Raw genomic sequence first — 19,372 nt, 5'->3', positions numbered from 1 at the left:
GAGCTGGTAATTTGTAAGATATATATTATAAATATTTCTCATTTGTTACCGTATAATAATTATTGAATTTATGTTAAAAATAATATTGATGAAATAATATATGAAATATCTAAGAAGAATCTTGATGTGTATGTAAATGTGATTTTTATCACATAAGAGAAGTGAATAAAAAAATCCACCCCCATTAAAAAACAAAAATAAATGTGTATCAACAATTAAAAAGCAAAAAAGAACTCGCCATATGTGAAGAATCTCCCATTATTCTCCATAATGAAAGTAGTTGGAGTGCAACTTTTCTCACTATTTTATTTTAAGGAGCCCCGATAGCCAGCTCAAAAAAAGTTGGTCTAACAGTATGAAAAAAGCTCTAGCAGTCTAGCTCACCTAGGAGAGGGATTGTAGAATGAGATGTGATTTAATTATTCATTGTAAAATAAGAAAGCTACAAATTGTATTATATATATATATATATATATCTTAAATAAAATAAATAAACATAGGGATGTAATATAAATTATACAAACATGACATGGTCTTTAGCAAAAATAAATAAAAAAGACTTGTACTCGTGGTGGTTAACATTTAAAAATTATTAGTTTGCAAAAAGTGTAGTCTAGAGGATAGGGTCTCCAACACAGACACCGACAAGGGTGAAGAAAATTGGTGGCCAGATCAGACCCATTCAAATAAGTAACATGAATCTCACAACCATAGCAGTTAATGAAATTTATTGTTGTGAACTACCTAATGAGATACTGTTCACTTCCCACTATGGAGATTAATTTAGTTACTATCTCACCTCAAAAGCAGATGTTATAAAGTTCTCTCTCTGCCAACCATTTCTTATTTGAGTCTCATTTTTACTCTCACTCTCTCATTCAGTTTCAGAACAAAGAAAAATGGCACAGAAGGCATTTGGATGGGCAGCAAGAGATACTTCTGGCATTCTTTCACCCTTCCATTTTTCCAGAAGGTTTTACTTCTCTTTTTTCTTTTTCCTGCCTCATATATATTTTACTGAAAAATACATATACTTTTCAAACGAAAATAAGTGATTTGGGATTTGTTTCCTTTTCTTTTTTGAGAACGAGTACATTGACACGTCAAATTAAACTAGTGTTGAGATTGCATTTTAGAAATAGTACCCTGATAAAAGTGAAAAGAAAAACAGTTTCTATAAACTATACAATGATATACATAAATAGCTAAGTTTTGATGAGTTTAGGGTAAAGTGTGAACTTATATGGTTGTTATATGCTCAAATGAAACATCTTGTCTAATTATTGTATAATAATATACATACATTTTATTTTGTTTAACAAATTAGTACACCAGTAACACTTCAAATTATATTGAAATATTATGATTTTCCAAATTTGTTATATAGTTTTTATGTGAAGAGTTAATTTGTGGTAATAATTGGGTGGTGGTTGGTTGCAGAGAAAATGGAGAAAAAGATGTTACATTTAAGGTGTTGTACTGTGGAATATGCCACACGGACCTGCACATGGTCAAGAATGACTGGGGAATCTCCGCCTATCCTGTCGTACCTGGGTATTCATTTCTCTTCTTTTTTTTTTCAAGAATATATTTGTTTACTAATTTATTATAAAGGATCCAAAAGTTCATATTTTAGAATGTAACAAATATTGTTTATCACAAATTCAACTACTCAAGAATTTTCCTACTTATTATTTTTTCTTAAAAAATATTTCATTTACCCAAACCCAGTCACCCATATTAATTAATTATTATCATATTTAAAATTATTAATTAATGGTATCAATGAATCAAATTAACCTCACTTGATGAGCATGTAGAATAATATAGATTGGTTTTTGCTTGAATTGAATGGAGTTTTAGACTAATATTTATGACATCATTCAAAATTGTTTAAAAAATATCACATTATAAAAGAATACTTGTATTTTAGTCGCAATGCTAAATAATATTATTTTTTTTCAAATATTATAATAAATGGATAAATTCCGAATCAGTTTTGTAGAATTTTAGTTCATTTAAATAATTACAAATATTTGAAACACTCTCTATATAAATTTGTTATGAATTTACATGCATGACTTGTTAGAGAATGACTAATGATTACATGTCAAAATTTAACATTCTAGAGTTCATAGGTATTCTTTATATAACTGATCAAGTATAGTGTAATTGTACTTAACGTAGGCATGAGATTGTTGGAGTAGTAACAGAGGTGGGAAGCAAAGTGGAGAAGTTCAAAAGGGGTGACAAAGTTGGCGTGGGTTGCTTGGTGGGATCATGTCGTTCATGCGAGGATTGCAGCAACGACCTCGAGAACTACTGCCCCAAGATGGTACTCACCTACGGTGGCGCCAAGTACTTCGACGGAACCACCACTCACGGCGGCTACTCTGATTTCATGGTGGCCGATGAGCATTTCCTCGTTCGAGTCCCAAACGGCATTGCCCTTGATGCCGCTGCTCCTCTCCTCTGTGCTGGGATTACAGTCTATAGCCCTTTGAAATATTATGGACTCGATAAACCAGGTGCACATGTTGGGATAGTTGGTCTAGGTGGACTAGGACACGTGGCAGTCAAATTTGCCAAGGCTATGGGAGCTAAGGTCACTGTGATCAGTACCTCTCCTAACAAGAAGGACGAAGCTATTCAACGTTTTGGTGCTGATTCATTTTTGGTCAGCAGTGACCAGGCTCAGATCAAGGTGCGTATCTTCAAATTACTAGCTTTTTTCTTAATTAATATCTGTATTTTGAGAGTGCTTGTGGTTGTCGCCTTATACAGTTAGAAAAGAATAACATGATTCACTTTAGAGTGTTTATAATTTTAACAAGGGTTTATGTTTTTTTTAGGCGCCGTGTTTTGGCGCTGTGTTTTGGCTCATTACCTGTTTGAATTCTGTGTTTTGACAAATTATTTTTTGGACTCTGTATTTTCTAAAATAATTCAAAAAGATCCCCTAAATCCGATTTTGATCAAAAAAATTTTAACTAAAATCACAAATAATTCATCAAATTAACAACTCAGAAAAAATACAGTCATTTTGTTTAAAAACTGTGTTGTTATATTCAATTTTTTGTTCATCAAAATCAGGTTTAGGGGCCTATTTGAACCATTTTACAAAACACAGGGTCTACAAAATAATTTGTTAAAACACAGGATCTAAACAGGTAATAAGTCAAAACACAGGGTCTAAAAAAGTATAAACCATTTTAACAAACTAGTTTGAAAAGATAAAAGTTTCAATTTTAGACCTTTTTTTTAGGATTTATACATTTTTAGACTATATTTTGTATCATTACCTGTTTAGATTATGTATTTTGACAAATTACTTTTTGGACTCTGTGTTTTCTAAAATAGTTCAAATAGACCTCTAAACCTGATTTTGATCAAAGTTTTTGAACTAAAATCACAAATAATTCATCAAACTAACAACTCAAAACAAAAATACAGTCATTCTGCCTAAGAACTGTGTTGTTATACTCAATTTTTTCTTTATCAAAATCAGGTTTAGGAGCCTATTTAAACCATTTTACAAAACACAAATCCAAAAAATAATTTGTCAAAACACAATATCTAAGGAGAAAATAAGTATAATCCCCTTTTATGGTATCTTAGGAAATTCTCTTCCTTTTCTCCTTTTCTCTTTTTCACAATTTTTTTTTCCTGTAGTCCAGTCTCTCTCTCTCTCTCTAAATATATATCTCTGACACATTTTTGGCCTGAAAAGTTATACAAATTTCCGTTACGGTGGTTTATTAATTTAAAAGTTACTATTTTTTCCCCATTCTTCATATTTAATAGCGACCAAAAAATGCTGAAGAGTTTTTTATGTTTAAAAGTGACAAAAATGTTGAGAATTTTAAAAACCAAGCATTATGACAAAGAAAACATTTTTTTCGTATATACAGGGTGTCAGAATTTTTTTTTTTCCAAAATAGAAAAAAAAAACATGTTTGAGATTGCCCCTTATAATGTGTTTGGTGCGCAAAATGGAATATGTTCATTGAAATGGAAAACAAAGTATGGATTTGATAGGGGTAAACCTAACACTAAGACTAATGTATGTTTGTGTAGTATTGGATTGAATAAAGATTACTTCTTACGAGTGTGAGATTATGAATTCTATTTTGTTTTATAGGTGATAATTAGTAATCCCCAATTAATATATTGTCTCATATATATGAGCTGTTCTTTTTAATTATTTGTTGCTTTAACTTTTTGTTGGTGAAGGCTGCTACAAGCACCATGGATGGCATCATTGATACAGTTTCTGCCTTCCATCCTCTTCTGCCTTTGATTGGTCTTTTAAAGTCTCATGGAAAGCTGGTTATGGTTGGTGCTCCTGACAAAGCACTTGAGTTGCCAATTTTGCCTTTGATATTTGGTAAGTACATAAATCCCATTATACTAATTGGACAATACCAATGTTTAAGAGCCAAAATAACTCTTTTGTTTCGTGTATTGATGTACATTATAGGAAGAAAGGCTGTGGTTGGAAGTTGCGTTGGAGGAATGAAGGAAACACAAGAGATGATTGATTTTGCAGCCAAGCACAATATAACACCAGACATTGAGGTTGTTCCCATGAACTATGTTAACACTGCACTACAGCGTCTTTCAAAAGGAGATGTTAGATATCGCTTTGTGATTGATATAGGAAACACATTGAACTCTACCATGTAAGACTGCGACCATCCAATTTCCCTTTTTCCTTTCTTTCTTGTAATTTCATACAGTAACAATAATCAGTTGATTCGTCCTGAAAAATCCACTTTCTTAGATGTTTGAATCAGTATCTTTGATCATCCATCTTCCATGACTTGTCAATCAATTGAGTTCATATTTTGAGAAAGAAAAAAAAGACCCTTTTAAGACAATTATGTAAATATGTAACGTGTATGATGAGCCTGTTTTGTTTTGTCAACTTCTGTTCACCAAAAGTAGTTCTAAACTTTATAGCACAGGGCACCGTTACCACCGCACCATGATATTCTAAAAAATAAACCATTTATGAAACAAAATAAACTTAAAGAACAATGCAGCACTTGAGGATATCATGAGGTAATAAATTGGATGACTTAGTTTAAGCTAGAACCTAGAAATCAAGACTTCCAGTCTTAGAGGACCCAGAACAACTACCAGAAGAGCCATATGAAGCCCCACTCGAACCATCAATAGGAGCTTGATTCAGACATTCCAAAACCAAATACCTTCGCTTCTGCAACTTTATCGAGAATGTGGTTGCCTCAAGAATCACTGGAACCTGCTCACAAAATCAAGTGAACGGACAAGTGAGGCTATAACTAGTGTAATGAAATTAAGAGTCCATTTAACCAGTTTATTGAAACTACCATTTTGATAATCAATTTCTAACAAACATGTCTTAAGTGAGACATTAACAACAAACTAATAGACTTTAAGGTAACAGGATGCTTCTTGTTAATAACTATATCAAGAAGGCTGAGAGCCAAAGAGTACAGAAAACCAAGTGAACAGGTTGGTGCTTTTACATATGTCCATGAACACATGATCAATTGAACTAAAAGCACTGAATATTAATTAAACGCTCAAACAGTGATTAATAAGATATTCAATTTATGATGAAGCACATTTTAGTGTACCTGTGTATTAAAACGAGCTACTTTGTGCACATTAAGCAGGCCAACCATGTCTTGGTAACCAGTGAGAAGCTTTGCCAATTCCTTGTCTTCATCTGAATCAAGTATATATGTAAGAGATATTTTTTAGAACTATTAAGAGGGCAAAGCAGATGTAAAAGCTGACTATAGACCTGGAATTGCCTTAACAGACAGCAAGGTGTCTGCCATGTGCTGCAACCGTTTAGAGGTACATAATGAAAGAAGAGTTGATGGAAAGGTCACGACAGCAACTGCATTTGAAGACCGCACCATCCCTTTTAAAGATCTAATAAAGGAAAGCATGTCCCATTCCTGAATGCCAACAGTAAGAATGTTTAACGAACTAGCATTTATAGTACTTTCCATTGAGAATTACTAAAATTGAACAGCCAAAATGTTTCTACAGAAAATGAGGGCCTTAAAGATACCAAGAAGGTACCCTAAACAAGAATTGTCTTTCATTAACAATAATAGAAAAAATATATTTGAATTCAGAGAGAGCATCTATATAACTTTGAAAAACTCGATAAAAATTTAAGGCAAAATGAAACACTATACTGAAAAAACAACCAAAGAGAATACTGTAATTGCCACTAACCATGGTGGAATATACACATTGTGGAGCGCAAAATGACTGAACTGCAATGCGACCCGCAAGGGGAACACTACCATCGTTTCTAGAATGGAGCAAATCAAAAAGAAAAGTCAAATGTTAATGTTCCAAACTAAAACAGGGATACCACAGTCATACCCACATTATGCCATAGATGAATTGCTTTTCTTTCAGCTTAAAATAATAATGCTCACACACTCTTTCTGGAAACAATTCTAAAAGCTAATAAGAAACAAAGAATGATATTAAAAGAGCACACACACAAGCAATCTTGATTTCTTAAAGTAACATTACATATTTGAAGGAATTTTAAAAGGAGGCAGTCTCATGTGTAACCTCTTGGAAGCTACACACACAGAAGTGGCCTTAAGTTTCACTAAGCCTGCATTTAAAAAGAACACACAGCACATTTTCTCTATAATACAATAGATCACCAATTTGGAACTGCAGGTCAAATAAATATAACTTGGAAGACCAGACTTGTTTACTATCAGATAACTTTGATTTTCGGCCAGAAAAGCATAAATGACAAACCTTGAAAATTGAGATAAGAATGTGGCACAGTGATCTTGAAGCGCAACTAGATTCGGTGCATCTTGAGTGCTGACACAATCTATCTGCTTTCCACTTAAAAATTGTCTCTCCATGGGTTTCCGTAAGTCAAATTCATTGCAAAACTCTTGCTTACTATCTAAGAACAATCCATAACATCGTAGCATCATCATATTGCACAAAATGATACTTCATTGTTGAGCTATGTGTAAGCATATAGTTAATGTCCCAGTTCTCATTAGACAATAGATTTTGAACACCAATGAGACAAGATAATTCAACTAAAATCATACTCACCCCTATCACTATCTAAATTATGCTGATTTTCATCAAAATACTTTTTGTACTGCCAAGCTATCCTCAATCCTTTCTCCTGAAGTTTTCCCAAGAAAACTAGTACACTATTAGTTCCCACACCAAATAACAACCAAATATAATTGAATTAAGAAAAGAAAAGGACTTTACCTGTTCAGACTCACGCTTGCTAGACATATTGTCTTTGGAAGATCCTGGGCTAGGTAAAGTACCCAGAAATCCTCTAGGGTCTTTAGAGGGACTAGCATAGAGAAGAGGTTGGTTGTGGACAAGTCCTTGAGACATAAAATTTCTCAATAAAAGCATATGATGAGGTGCTTCTGCATCTTCCATCACCATAACTAGGCTTCCTAAAGGAAACCCACCACCTAAAATCTCTGAACATCGAAAAAAAAAATAAAGCATAAGATCTAATAGCAAAAAAAATTACAAGAAAAAACTTCAATGCTTAAATTGGACAGTTTGCAAGCAATAGAAGAATACTATCAAGGTCTGGTATTCCGGACGAGATGAAGGTCGTTCCATTAGGACCATGTTTAAGACTAGGAGTTTGAGAAGATGAAATGGCCGAAAAATTGCGAGAGAAGCTGCTTGTCCGGGTCTTGCAAGCAGCCATGGCCACCACAAACACTCCCAACCGCGTTTAGCGGAACAACCAAGGCCCGCTGGTTTCTTTCTAGCAGGGGAGGAGCCCCATGTGGCTGCCTTTTCTATAAATGTAAGTATAAGTTATCGTAATGAAGACCAACTGTTCGATGAAATGCCCCTATGTAAATTCTAATGATATATGTTTAGCATGCCTAAGTTTTGAATGTTACATTTAAAAAGAACAGAAGACTGAAAGAAATATATAATGCTATACTAAAGATACGGTTAATTTTGTTAAATGTGAACCTTATAATTTTAAAATACGATGCATATTTGAGCAGCGGCAGTAATGCAACATGGCGAGTCACACACCTACATAACTCCTTATTTCAACCACTGGGTTTCTTTCTTTCTTGTAGGAGAACAGTCTGTGATTTCTTATTTCTAATTCAATAAAGTCTTCTTCTTTTTTCTTTTTCTTTTTCTTTTTTCCAAAAATAATTTTATTTTGTTTTAAAGAAGAGTGACGGTATTAGCAGCCCCAATTTTTTTTCCCCTTGCTTCTCTTGGTGCCAATTTTTTTGAAAAAGAGATATACTTATTTGGTGTATTTTATTTTAATAAAATATTACCATTGTTCCAATAATACTCTTGTACATTAAATTTCTAAAATCGGTACAAAAAAAATAGTATATTGGGCTCAAATTTAGTGAACAAATTTTTCAATATAACCAAGTGAAATTTACATGGAATATGGGAAATTTTCCAAAAGTTTGATAAATATGGCATTTTAAATATAATGCATTTTTTATGGTATTTTCTGAATTTTTTTCATATTTTTGTAATAATTTAGTATTAATACCATATTTTATTGTATGAAATTTTAGTAACTAGTTTTGGAAATTTTGTGAGGATATTTTAGTAATTTTGATTAATTTTATTTTATTAAACATATTTTATAAAATATTTTTTATATTAAATATTTTTTATATTAAATATTTTTAATATAGTTATAATATTTTTTAGGGTATAATATAATATTTTTTATCATTCATATTTTACAAAATATTTTTTTTTCTTTTTTATATATTTTTGTAAAAATATCATACAAGTAATTGTAATGGGTAATGGGTTGATGTCAGATTTGAAAAACCGGTTACCCCTATCTAGGGTTGAGCAGAAAAATCTAAAAAATCGAAAAAAATTATGTACACTGACATTCTGAATACCAAATAAAACAAAATCAATTAAACCGAAGACCAAAAAAACGCTAAAGGAGAAAACCGAAGTTGTTCGGTCAGTATGATAATTGGTGGTGTACCGACCTCTAACACCAAAACTGACAGAATAATACATACTCAAATCATTAAGTTTTACTTTACATTTATGATATTAACAATGCGCATATAATATTATATAAGTATTAATTATTAACGTTATTAAATAAAAATATTATTTTTGAAAAGGCTTCAGATTTCCAAAGACTAGGGCACCACCACCGATTATATCATCATCCCATTCCCTTTCTCTCTCTGAGTCTGAGACAGCCACTCTGTGTTTCTTCTTCGGCTCTTCCCTCTCATTGCCTTACCAGCTCACTTCACGGCACCAGCTCACTTCACGGCAGCTTGCAAGATCACGGTGGTGGCTCAGTTTGTCTCATGGAGGCTCACGATTAGGCGACAGTCGACAAAGGCGGCGCACAACCCGCTCTCTCTCGTACTCTCACACTCACAGTCGGCAGACTCAACACTCTCCGACAGCATTCTCTCCTTGCCTCTCCTCCTCTGGCTCTCCCATGCATTGTCCATTTCGGGTTCGACAGCTTCATAAAGAGGTATAAATCTCTTTTTTCATTTATCTCATTTTTTTTATATTGATTTCTTTTGTGTTCTATTTTTTTATTATTGCAAATGATAGATTTATGTATTTTTTTTTTCTTTTGATTAAGTTTTCAGTTTTGTTTGTTTTCTTTTGATTAAGTTTCAGATTTACATCTTTTTGAGGAATTGAGTTTTGTCATTAGTTACTTACTTGGATTTAGATAGAGTTTTTTATTCTAATTCGTTTGTTTCTATTAAATTTTTTGAATTGGTGAGATTATTTACTTATTTGTGATTTGTGAATATTAATTTGGATTGGATGAATTATATTTGCTCATATTTAGTTTGTTTTTTAAAATTAAAGGAAGAACTTGCCAGCACTTATATTTTTCTTTATTAATTTTTTATTTTTTTAAGAAAACTTTTTAATTAATAGTGATTTGAATGCAAAATTTCACATTTCTTAATAAATGAGAATACAGAACTCTATCAATAAAAAAAGAGAAAAGTTGGGAACTACACATTTTTAGGGGTAGTTAATTAAAATTAGACACTAAATATATTTAGTTGAATTTTACTCATTATTATTATGAGATTTCCCAAATTACTCTTATTTGAGTACATAATTCTAAGTGTTGTTGTAATATGTATTATATGTGTCATATTATAGTTAAATTAGAAATACATTCTAATTATAGTGTGTTTAAGGAGAAAAAAAAACATGTAATTGAAGGAGTATAATGGGTACATTAATTGAAAATTTGGGTACTAAAATAAGAGTTAAAAATGATGGGTAAAAATTAAAATGAATAATTTAAAATGGGTACAGGATTTAATTTCCACATAAAAAAAATAGTAAAATATTTATGATGGGTCGTTTTTTAAACCGACCAAACCAGCATCGATAAAGGTCGGTTGTTTTTTAGTAATTTTAGAGATGGGTCAGTTTTCGGAATGCACCAATCCAAACCGAAAACTGAATTTTGGATTTTAATTTTGTAAAAAACCGATCAAACCGATCGATGCTCAGCCCTACCCCTATCAAAATAACATCTAAATGGAAACTGATTACTGAGTCAAGTCTAGAAATAAAATAAAAATGGTTAAAAAAAACTAGATCTAAGAAGATGATGATGGTGATGAAGGTGGTAACTAGTTACCCCTATCATGAAGAAGGTAACTAGTTACTTTACTACATCTGGAAAAAATTTCAAATCTAAACAAAATAATTAGATATGAAAATAACCTTGAAGAAGAAGAAGGAAGAAGAAAATTATCGCGATGGTAACTAGTTACAGCTAGGTCTAAAAGAAACACAAATATGAAAACAAAACCAGATTGTCATAGTAACTGGTTAGTTTGCCGAACTAACAAAAAAAAAGATCTAAAAACAAAATCAAATATGACCATTGCAGAAGAACACAATGCTAACCATTTCTATAAAAAAAAAAAAACAAACAAAAAATCAACTCTGAAAAGAAAACAAGATCTACTCGCTATAGAAAAAGAAGAAGAACGTCAATGTTATCCAGTGATTGGGAGAGGGGTTGGTGAACCACCATTGCAGAATAAGAAGAACAATATACAGAGGTGAGAGACGATATTTTTGCATGAATTTTTGGAACTTTTTATGGTAATTAGTTTTCTAAGTTTATGGATCTTCCATATTTATTTGTTTTTTCTCAGTTTGTTATCATATTTTGTGCAATTATTTTTTCCCATATTTATATAAACCTCTCATAACCAAATTACCATCAGTATAAATTAAAATTTATATATACAAAAAATTTCTTGACACATGTTGTTTAACCCAAAATTGGACATGATGATGTGGTATATGAAGAGGACACATGTCACTCAAAAGCATCAAAACTTCCAAGAGCTAGTCGAAATGAATGGGTTGCTCGAGTGTGCTCCATCAGCATGAAGAAAGCTTGCCTTGCAGAAATTGAAACTACACAAAGAATGTTGGTCGAACATAGTAGCTTGCTCGAATGCACAACCACCTCATAAAGTTGCTCGAATGGAGACTTGCTCGAAGTACAAACCATTCAATCAGAATGCTCCGGATTTTACGAGATATTTATGTAACTGATATTTGAATGTATATTTTGTATTATTTTTAAATATGTAATCAGTTGTAACATTCTCATACTACACGTGTAGGCCCTAGATCACTTTTGTATGCCCTGTGGCCCATTAAGAGACTCTATAAATAGAAATCTCTCATAGTCATTATTTTCTTATGCGCACTTTACATACAAAATTCCTATCGAATTGTATCATTTCTCAGGCTTAGGAAGCTTAGTTGAACATTGTTCTTCTTGATCTAGAGTATGAGACCTTCTTGGGGTCGAATCACTATAAATCCCTTGTGTCGTTTTACTTGATTTTACCGCTTTAAATTATTTATTGTTATTCAATTTGACTCGGTGTCGCTAACCAAAATGCTATTCAACATTTTATTGCTTTCATTGAGAGATGAAATCAAAGAATCACAACTCACCAATCTATCTGAATCAATGGCTATCACTACTAAAAGCCAAAGCCAGGAACCATAAAGGGGAAACATCACCACTGGACCATGAGCAGTCAAATTCCACCTTTGCACCCTAGTCGGCAGGTTCCTCCACCTGGAGATGTGCCTCCACGAGTAGCATTTGGGCGTGACGAGCCCCACGTGGACTTAGGGGAAGACCTCAACCCCAATGATGCCACTACAGGGCATGAAGTCTTTACGTTTATGGATGACTACTTAGGGTACAATCAGATTAACATGCACCCTCCCGATGATGAGCATACCAACTTCAAAACCGACATAGGCTTATATTGTTACAAGGTAATGCCTTTCGAACTCAAAAACGCTAGCACGATGTACCAGCGACTAGTCAACATGATGTTCAAGCATCAGATAGGAAACAACATGGAAGTATATGTCGATTATATGTTGGTCAAGTCAAAAAAGTATGGAGGGCACGTTCAAGATCTAGCAGAATTCTTAACTATTTTGAAGCATTGCAACATGAAATTTAACCCTTTAAACTGGCCGTTTGGAGTAGGCTTGGGAAAATTTATTGGGTTCATTGTCAATTCATGAGGCATAGAGGCTAATCCAAAGAAAATCAAGGCTTTAATTGACATGAAGTCGCTAACCAAAATAAACGATGTCTAAAGCCTCACTGGGCGAATAGCAGCTCTAAGCAGGTTTTGTTAGGATTAATACCCTAAAAGCATGTAAATACATTTTATTGGTTTTAAATAAAAGTACAATTTTATTATATTTGAATGTTATAATTATTGTTTGAATTAATTATATAATAATATCAAGAAAATTTCCTATTCATTCATGAGAATATGTTCTTGTATTAGTACGAGAGAATTAAGATCATATATAATGAATAAAATAATCAGTAACATATTAAAGTAAGGAATCTTTAATGAATAGTTACGGGTACGGTTTGCTAAGCATACGATATGAAAGTAATCTAGATTCGGATTACTGATATGGACATACATCTTAGTAAATGTGTTGTATATAATAGAGATTATATATGAAAGGACCGATGAGAATTAATTATCTTTATAAACTTGTCGTTTGACGTAAATATTTAATTCTTGTCATAATAAATGATTATTTGTAGATCATTCTAAATCATAAGTATTCATGAACTCCTGCTTATGTTTATTGGATCTTTTGATTCACTCATCAAGGTTTCTTAGAATAATGAGGCTAATGACTTTTGTTTTGGAGATTTAATATCATGGATGGCTGGGAACATGAATTACAATAATGGAGTCCATGCTTTCCTAACAGATTGAATATTGGTTCTCTTAAGGGTTGATTCTAGAACTGAATAGTTATTGAGTTCAAATCTATAATTAGATTATAGATTAATTATTTGCTAGTGAATTAATGGTACGTAAGGATCAAGAAGTAATTAGAAGGGTACAGCAGTAATTTTTTCCAACTTTAATTAACGAACCAATAATAAAGGATAGAACTACATATATTAATTATATCAATGGACTACTAGAGAAAACTCTATATATATAATTCTAAAAATACATAAAGTGTAATTCTATGTTTATAGTGGAGTAATCATGGAATTAATAAAAAAGATTAATAGATTAAAGAGTTAATTAATAATCTGGTTTATTGGAGCTTCGTATTATAGGTCGGTCCCCAGATCACCTCTGTCCTACACTGTCAAGGGTGATGATGTCAAAAGAAAGATTTGTTAAGAGAAATGACTAAATTGCAAAGGAATTAATTTTCCAGGGCAAATAAATAATTATTTGATAATTATGGGTAATTGATTAATTTTGAATTAATTAATTATTTAACTATATAGTTTTTATTTTGAAAAACTATAGGTTAAAATTAATATTAATCTTGTTTGGATTAATATAAAGAAAGAAAATAATAAATATCTTATTTATAATATGATATTTATCTATTTAATTTAAAATTGATATTTTAAGATAAAGTTAATTATGAATTAACTGACATTTATGTTGAAATAAATATTTTGTCTTAAAAGTTGATTAAATAAACAAATTAGAAAATTAGGCCAACCCTAATAGGGCTGGGCAACACACACTGTACAGTACAGTGTGTGGCGCATAGCATCAAGGATTTTATCCCTGGGATTTTAATTTTGAATTTCAAATAAATTTGTTTAATAAGTTATTTAATTATTCTTTTTAAATATGATTTAAATGGATAATTAAATGAAAATATCTAATCAGTTTTACTTTGAATTATATTATAGTTAAATATAAATTATTTAATTAGATTAAATATTTTTATAAATCTGATATACGTGATATTCTGAAGTAGGATGGATAATCAAACTCTCTCTCTAAAGCGATACTTTTCTCTAAACTTGAAAATTATTCTAAACCTTTTCTCTGTCAAAACTTTCTAGATCTCATGTGTTGAGTACATCTAGGGAGTCACATAAATCAACATTTTGAATCATATGTGCCCGCACATATCCTTGTGTGTTTGAGGATTGGTCTGGAAGATCAGGGTGTGAGATCTCAGAACATTAGATAGGAAGATCATTTATTTATACAAAAAGATTCAAAGACACTTGATAGGCTACAAGAAGTAATCCCTGATCTATTTGTATATGATTTAATATTTATATATGTATATGCTCATGACTGATATTAATATTTATTATGTGTCCATATATTCTGTTGCGTACATTTGATTTGATCATTTAATACCAACAATTGGTACCAGAGCAGTCTATACATATATATATATTAAATACTGTGTGGGTTTCTTGCATTTGTTATATGTATATTGAATGGATGGATATGTTTTTTGAATGTATGGTTGAATTATAGATCGTTAATTATATGGTGCTATTAGGTTAGGATTTTTTTTTTTTTTTTCTAGATCTTGTGTAAGCCATAAAGGACATAGGTTTTTTGTAAATTTATTTTTTCTAAAAAAAATCTGTACACAAAAATGAGGAGGAACCCGAGCCATGCACCTAAGAGGCACACGGCCTGAGCCCTTGCTCGCCCTCGCACACGCTTAGGCTCGAGCCTCCACCTGCTGCCGCGTGCGCCAAACGCACCCCAACCCCACGGCTCCCAGCTTGCAGCCCCATGGCTCCCTGCGCGCAGCCCTATGGCTCCCAACATGCACCCAACACCCATGCGCGCGCACACCCACCTGCCTCCGCGTGGGTCAGGCCCGTGCCGAGCCCTTGCACGCCAGCCTGCCACTCACCCGAGCCCTTGGCTCGTTGTGCCGCCGGCCCTATGGCACCATTTTGGTGCCCAAAACCCTAATTTCTAAGTTGTTATAAAATATATTTTATTTAATTAATTTTTTAATTATTTGAATTTAAAAGTTTAATAATCTTATTTTATTTTATTAGAAAATAAAATATCTTTTAGTTGGTTAAGATATTTTTGTCTTAAGTTTAAATAATTATTTGAATTTGATTATTTAATTATTATAATTCAACTAAATTAAAAAATGACAAAATGGTTATTTAACTATAAGTTAGTTTTAATTAAATAAATTAATTAGAAAATTTATTTCTAATTAATAAGTTTGGCAAAACAAAGTTCCTAAAGATTAGCAAGAAAACCTAAAGGAGAGGAGGAGCATTCTTGGAGAGTCTTGAAAACTACATAGGCTTAGACTGCAATTTTATTTCTAATTTTTTCAAAGGGTTGTAAATCTTAGAAATACCCATTAGTACTTGACTCATCATTTATTGTATTTATTTAAATAAATGTTCATTGATGTTTGATTGAGAACATGATCATTCATTAGTTAATTACATGTCATTCATGAAACCCCACACAGTTTCTCATTAAGCATGTATCTTTTAGAAACATGATTATCTATGATTGTCCTATTTGTTTATATGAATTGTTTTTTGTGAAATCAATTGCATGTAAACTACTAAGTATTAAATTAGTTAAAACTTTGTAACTCACACCATAATAAAGACAATAGTTATTTTTATAGGCCTTTAAGATAACCAACTTTATGTAAAAAGTGTTTTAGTAAAGTTAGATGAATGTAATGGGTAATTATTTAGATCACATTAATTATAGAAACAGACTCTTTTATAACTATGTTTTTTGTAATTAATTACATTCATAGCGTTATTAATAAACTAGTAATTAATTGATTAGTTTAATAAAACACATTTAATCTAAAATAGTAAGTGGGAGAATGTGAACATCTCAATATGACCTATGGTCTCCATTATTAGTACAACACCATGAGATATGAATAGGGCCTCGAGGCGGCTTTGTTTTCGTCCCCCTAAGGAAGGTTTCTATACATAGCAATACCAGGGTTGGCTTCTTACGAAGATAGGAGGAAGTGATGTATTTTAGGTTTGACTGACTCTAAGTTGGCACTCTCTAAGTTAAGTCATGAAATCTGAAATAATGGGTTACACTTACAAAGATATAATTAAGCTTTTGCGGTGGATAATTGCATCTTGACCAAACCAACAGTACTTTATATTTAAAAGAGAAAATAAAGAGTTATTTTAAGTTTTAAATTATAAAGATAAGATTGTCTTATAAGTTATCTAAATTTAACTTGACCGACCCTAAGGCAACACTTTATTTGTTGGGTAGTTTTATCATGGAAAAGTAAATGTTAATTTATGTGTTTTAATTGTTGCATTCATGCATCATGTTTACTTTCCAAAACATTGATATTTTTTCAAATGATAATGTTATTGTTTTTTATTTTATTTCAGTTAAAATGTCTCAAAACAACTACAATGTAGTGGTTGAACTTAATGATGAAAATTTAGTATTTTGGAGACATGATATTGATATATTTTTGTTAAGAGAGAATTTGATGGAGGCTGTTAAAACACCATGTGACGCCCTGGATAGCCAAGACTGTTACACTGTGTGTTTACAAATGTGCGAGAATTGCTAATTAAGACATTTAGTTAAAAACGTGTTACTGAAACTATAATTGAGCTAGGGTTAAAAGAGTTTGGCCACAAAAGTTACCTTTCATACATTATAATATTTTAGTGCATGGGATCCCAAAAGTAATAACGTTTGAAAGACAATTTACAAAAATTCAGAACAAATGTATTGCTACTAGCCACTCTATGGGGAAAATAGACATTTAGGTTCTCCCCGTCCTGTATCACTCGTCGCCCGTGGCGGCCGATCAGCTGACTATGTACATTCAGCACCAAAGCTCTCCATCTCAGGCCTGGTCCACTTTGTTCTTGCCTTTACCTGCACCACGTAGCACCCGTGAGCCAAGGCCCAGCAAGAAAACACAATCACAGAGCATAATCATCAACAATCAACCGGATAACCCATACAGTATACTCATAAACTCAACATTCCAGATACTCACATTAATCAAGTATTCAACATACTAAGCACATCATTTCATATCACCGGATAACCCATACAGTATACTCATATACTCAACATTCTAGATACTCACATTAATCAAGTATTCAACATACTAAGCACATCATTTCATATCAATAATCAAATCACATATGATAACCAGGGTTAACGCCCTTAGGCTGCACCCTCTGTTTATCCCACTGACTCCGGCCCGCTTAAACTAAGCTCAGTGAATGTTAAGCTGTCCTCAGCTACCAGTGGCCGAGCCGCGCCCTGTGCGCAAATATTGATTATGGCACCCTTAGGCCGTTTATCACATGTCCCATGGCATAATACCATCTATGTCATCATACAGATATAGGGAGCACTTAGTACCATCACAATCACATAACCGGGTGCAGTTTTCTTACCTTTGGATTTCGTTAGCTTGTTCAATTTGATCCTCAAGCACAATCCCGTTTGAACCTTAGCGCGCACCTAGTCACAGCCATAGATCAGAATCATCACCAAACCTCAAATCCAAAACCTAGCCTCAGGAACAATCCCGAGCCCTCGGGACCAATCCCGAGCCCTCGGGAAGCCCTAATTCCACCAAACGGGGTGGTGGAATCAAACCCCGAGCCCCCGGGCAAAAACCCTAAGAAATAACCTAAAAACCCCTTTCTGGTAACAGGGTAGCGCTACAACGCTATAAAGAGAGCGCTATAGCGCTACAAATAGAACCAAAAGCATCAGGAAACCCAAGCCTAGCGCTACAGCGCTAGTCACAGACCAGCAACACTCTGTTTTTTCCTTCTTCGATTTTCCTCGAACCAAAACCCCTTGGAGCCCTTTCTAACCTCAACTACACACCAAATTGAGTCTACCATCACCTATATCTCATCCCATACAACCCAATAACACAAGACTTAACCACATGCATCATCAAACTAAGAAAACAAACATTGAACCCAAGAACTCAAAGATTCAACTAGAAACTTAGAACTTCAAAGCCAGAATTTGTTACCTCCTATGGATAATTTCTACCTTAAGTTATACCTAGCATCCAACTAGCCTCAAGCCCTTCAACTCCTCAAGCTTATATCCCTTTATTCCATCCAAAACTCAAGCTTAGAAACCATCTCAATAAAACTCAGAAAAACACATCAGGAAACCTTGAAACTTACCTCAATTAAGTGGCTAATCCCTGCTAGCTCTTCTAGCTTCACCAAGGTCTTTAGCCCTAAGCTCCAACCCGAGCTTACTCTGGGATTCTAGCTCCAAAACTCACAAAGAATGGTGAAGAAATGACCCAACCGAAAAAGAGAAAGTGATAGCTCCAAGTGTTCTGTTTTTCTTTCCTTCCTTCCTTCTTCTTTTCTTTTCCTTAAGCTTCTGAGTCTATCTACAACTTCCTTCTGCTTTATATTCTGCCATAAAGCAGAATATAACCTATCCTTTAGTAAGCCAAATGACCACCTTGCCCTCCCAATAAAACTAAACCTTTAAGTCACTCTAGGGGCATTTTGGTCATTACTCCCAATTCCCGTTAATTCCTCGAGTGTCTTTAATATTTACCGCTTACTTCCCGATACCTAACTAATCACCAATTATATTTCTCAATATCAAATAGTCTCCAATATATTCTCCAAATTCTCAGATATATCCCCAGGCTCACCCCGAGCCAGATATAAATCCTCGCTGTGACTTTCCCGCTAAACCGCTTGCTAGGATCGCCTCGAGTCACAAGCTACAAATATATCCACATAATAATGTGGTCTCAACATTTTATCACGGATATTTACATTTATGGCCTCAACAGGCCAAAATTACGAATATGCCCTTATAACCTAATTAGGGCCTACATGCATACTAATACACATAGTCATGCATCACATATATCCAAATAATCATATAAGAACGCTTGTCACATAATCATGCATTTTCATCATTAATTCACATAACTTCCAATTGTGCCCTCC

General features: G+C 33.0%; 2 protein-coding genes across 4 annotated transcripts; one reads left to right on the top strand and one right to left on the bottom strand.

Moving 5' to 3' along the window:
- The first annotated feature begins 800 nt into the window (after window positions 1-800).
- Window positions 801-4,795, top strand: LOC133806649 (probable mannitol dehydrogenase). The gene is made up of 5 exons (XM_062244747.1): window positions 801-973; window positions 1,441-1,554; window positions 2,188-2,704; window positions 4,234-4,387; window positions 4,481-4,795. Exons 1-5 carry the CDS (start codon window positions 900-902, stop codon window positions 4,684-4,686), a joined length of 1,065 nt encoding a protein of 354 aa, XP_062100731.1. The 5' UTR covers window positions 801-899; the 3' UTR covers window positions 4,687-4,795.
- Window positions 4,796-4,880: 85 nt separating this feature from the next.
- LOC133806636 (elongator complex protein 4) lies at window positions 4,881-8,191 on the bottom strand. 3 transcript variants are annotated; one of them, XM_062244731.1, is made up of 9 exons: window positions 8,017-8,191; window positions 7,606-7,832; window positions 7,273-7,499; window positions 7,105-7,180; window positions 6,790-6,946; window positions 6,241-6,319; window positions 5,795-5,954; window positions 5,625-5,716; window positions 4,881-5,266 (listed from the first exon to the last, which is right to left on the bottom strand). In XM_062244731.1, the coding sequence occupies exons 2-9, from the start codon at window positions 7,736-7,738 to the stop codon at window positions 5,099-5,101; spliced, it is 1,092 nt and encodes a 363-aa protein (XP_062100715.1). In that variant the 5' UTR covers window positions 7,739-7,832; window positions 8,017-8,191; the 3' UTR covers window positions 4,881-5,098. The 3 variants fall into 3 exon arrangements, with proteins under 3 accessions (XP_062100715.1, XP_062100724.1, XP_062100720.1); XM_062244740.1 differs by having other exon boundaries at window positions 8,083-8,100; XM_062244736.1 differs by lacking the exon at window positions 8,017-8,191 and having other exon boundaries at window positions 7,606-7,980.
- Between the last annotated feature and the right edge of the window lie 11,181 nt (window positions 8,192-19,372).

Source organism: Humulus lupulus, chromosome 1 (genome assembly GCF_963169125.1).
Source record: "Humulus lupulus chromosome 1, drHumLupu1.1, whole genome shotgun sequence".
In the NCBI taxonomy this organism is placed as follows: Eukaryota; Viridiplantae; Streptophyta; class Magnoliopsida; order Rosales; family Cannabaceae; genus Humulus; species Humulus lupulus.
Note: the sequence above shows the minus strand (reverse complement) of the source record. Positions and strands in the feature narration are given on the sequence as shown.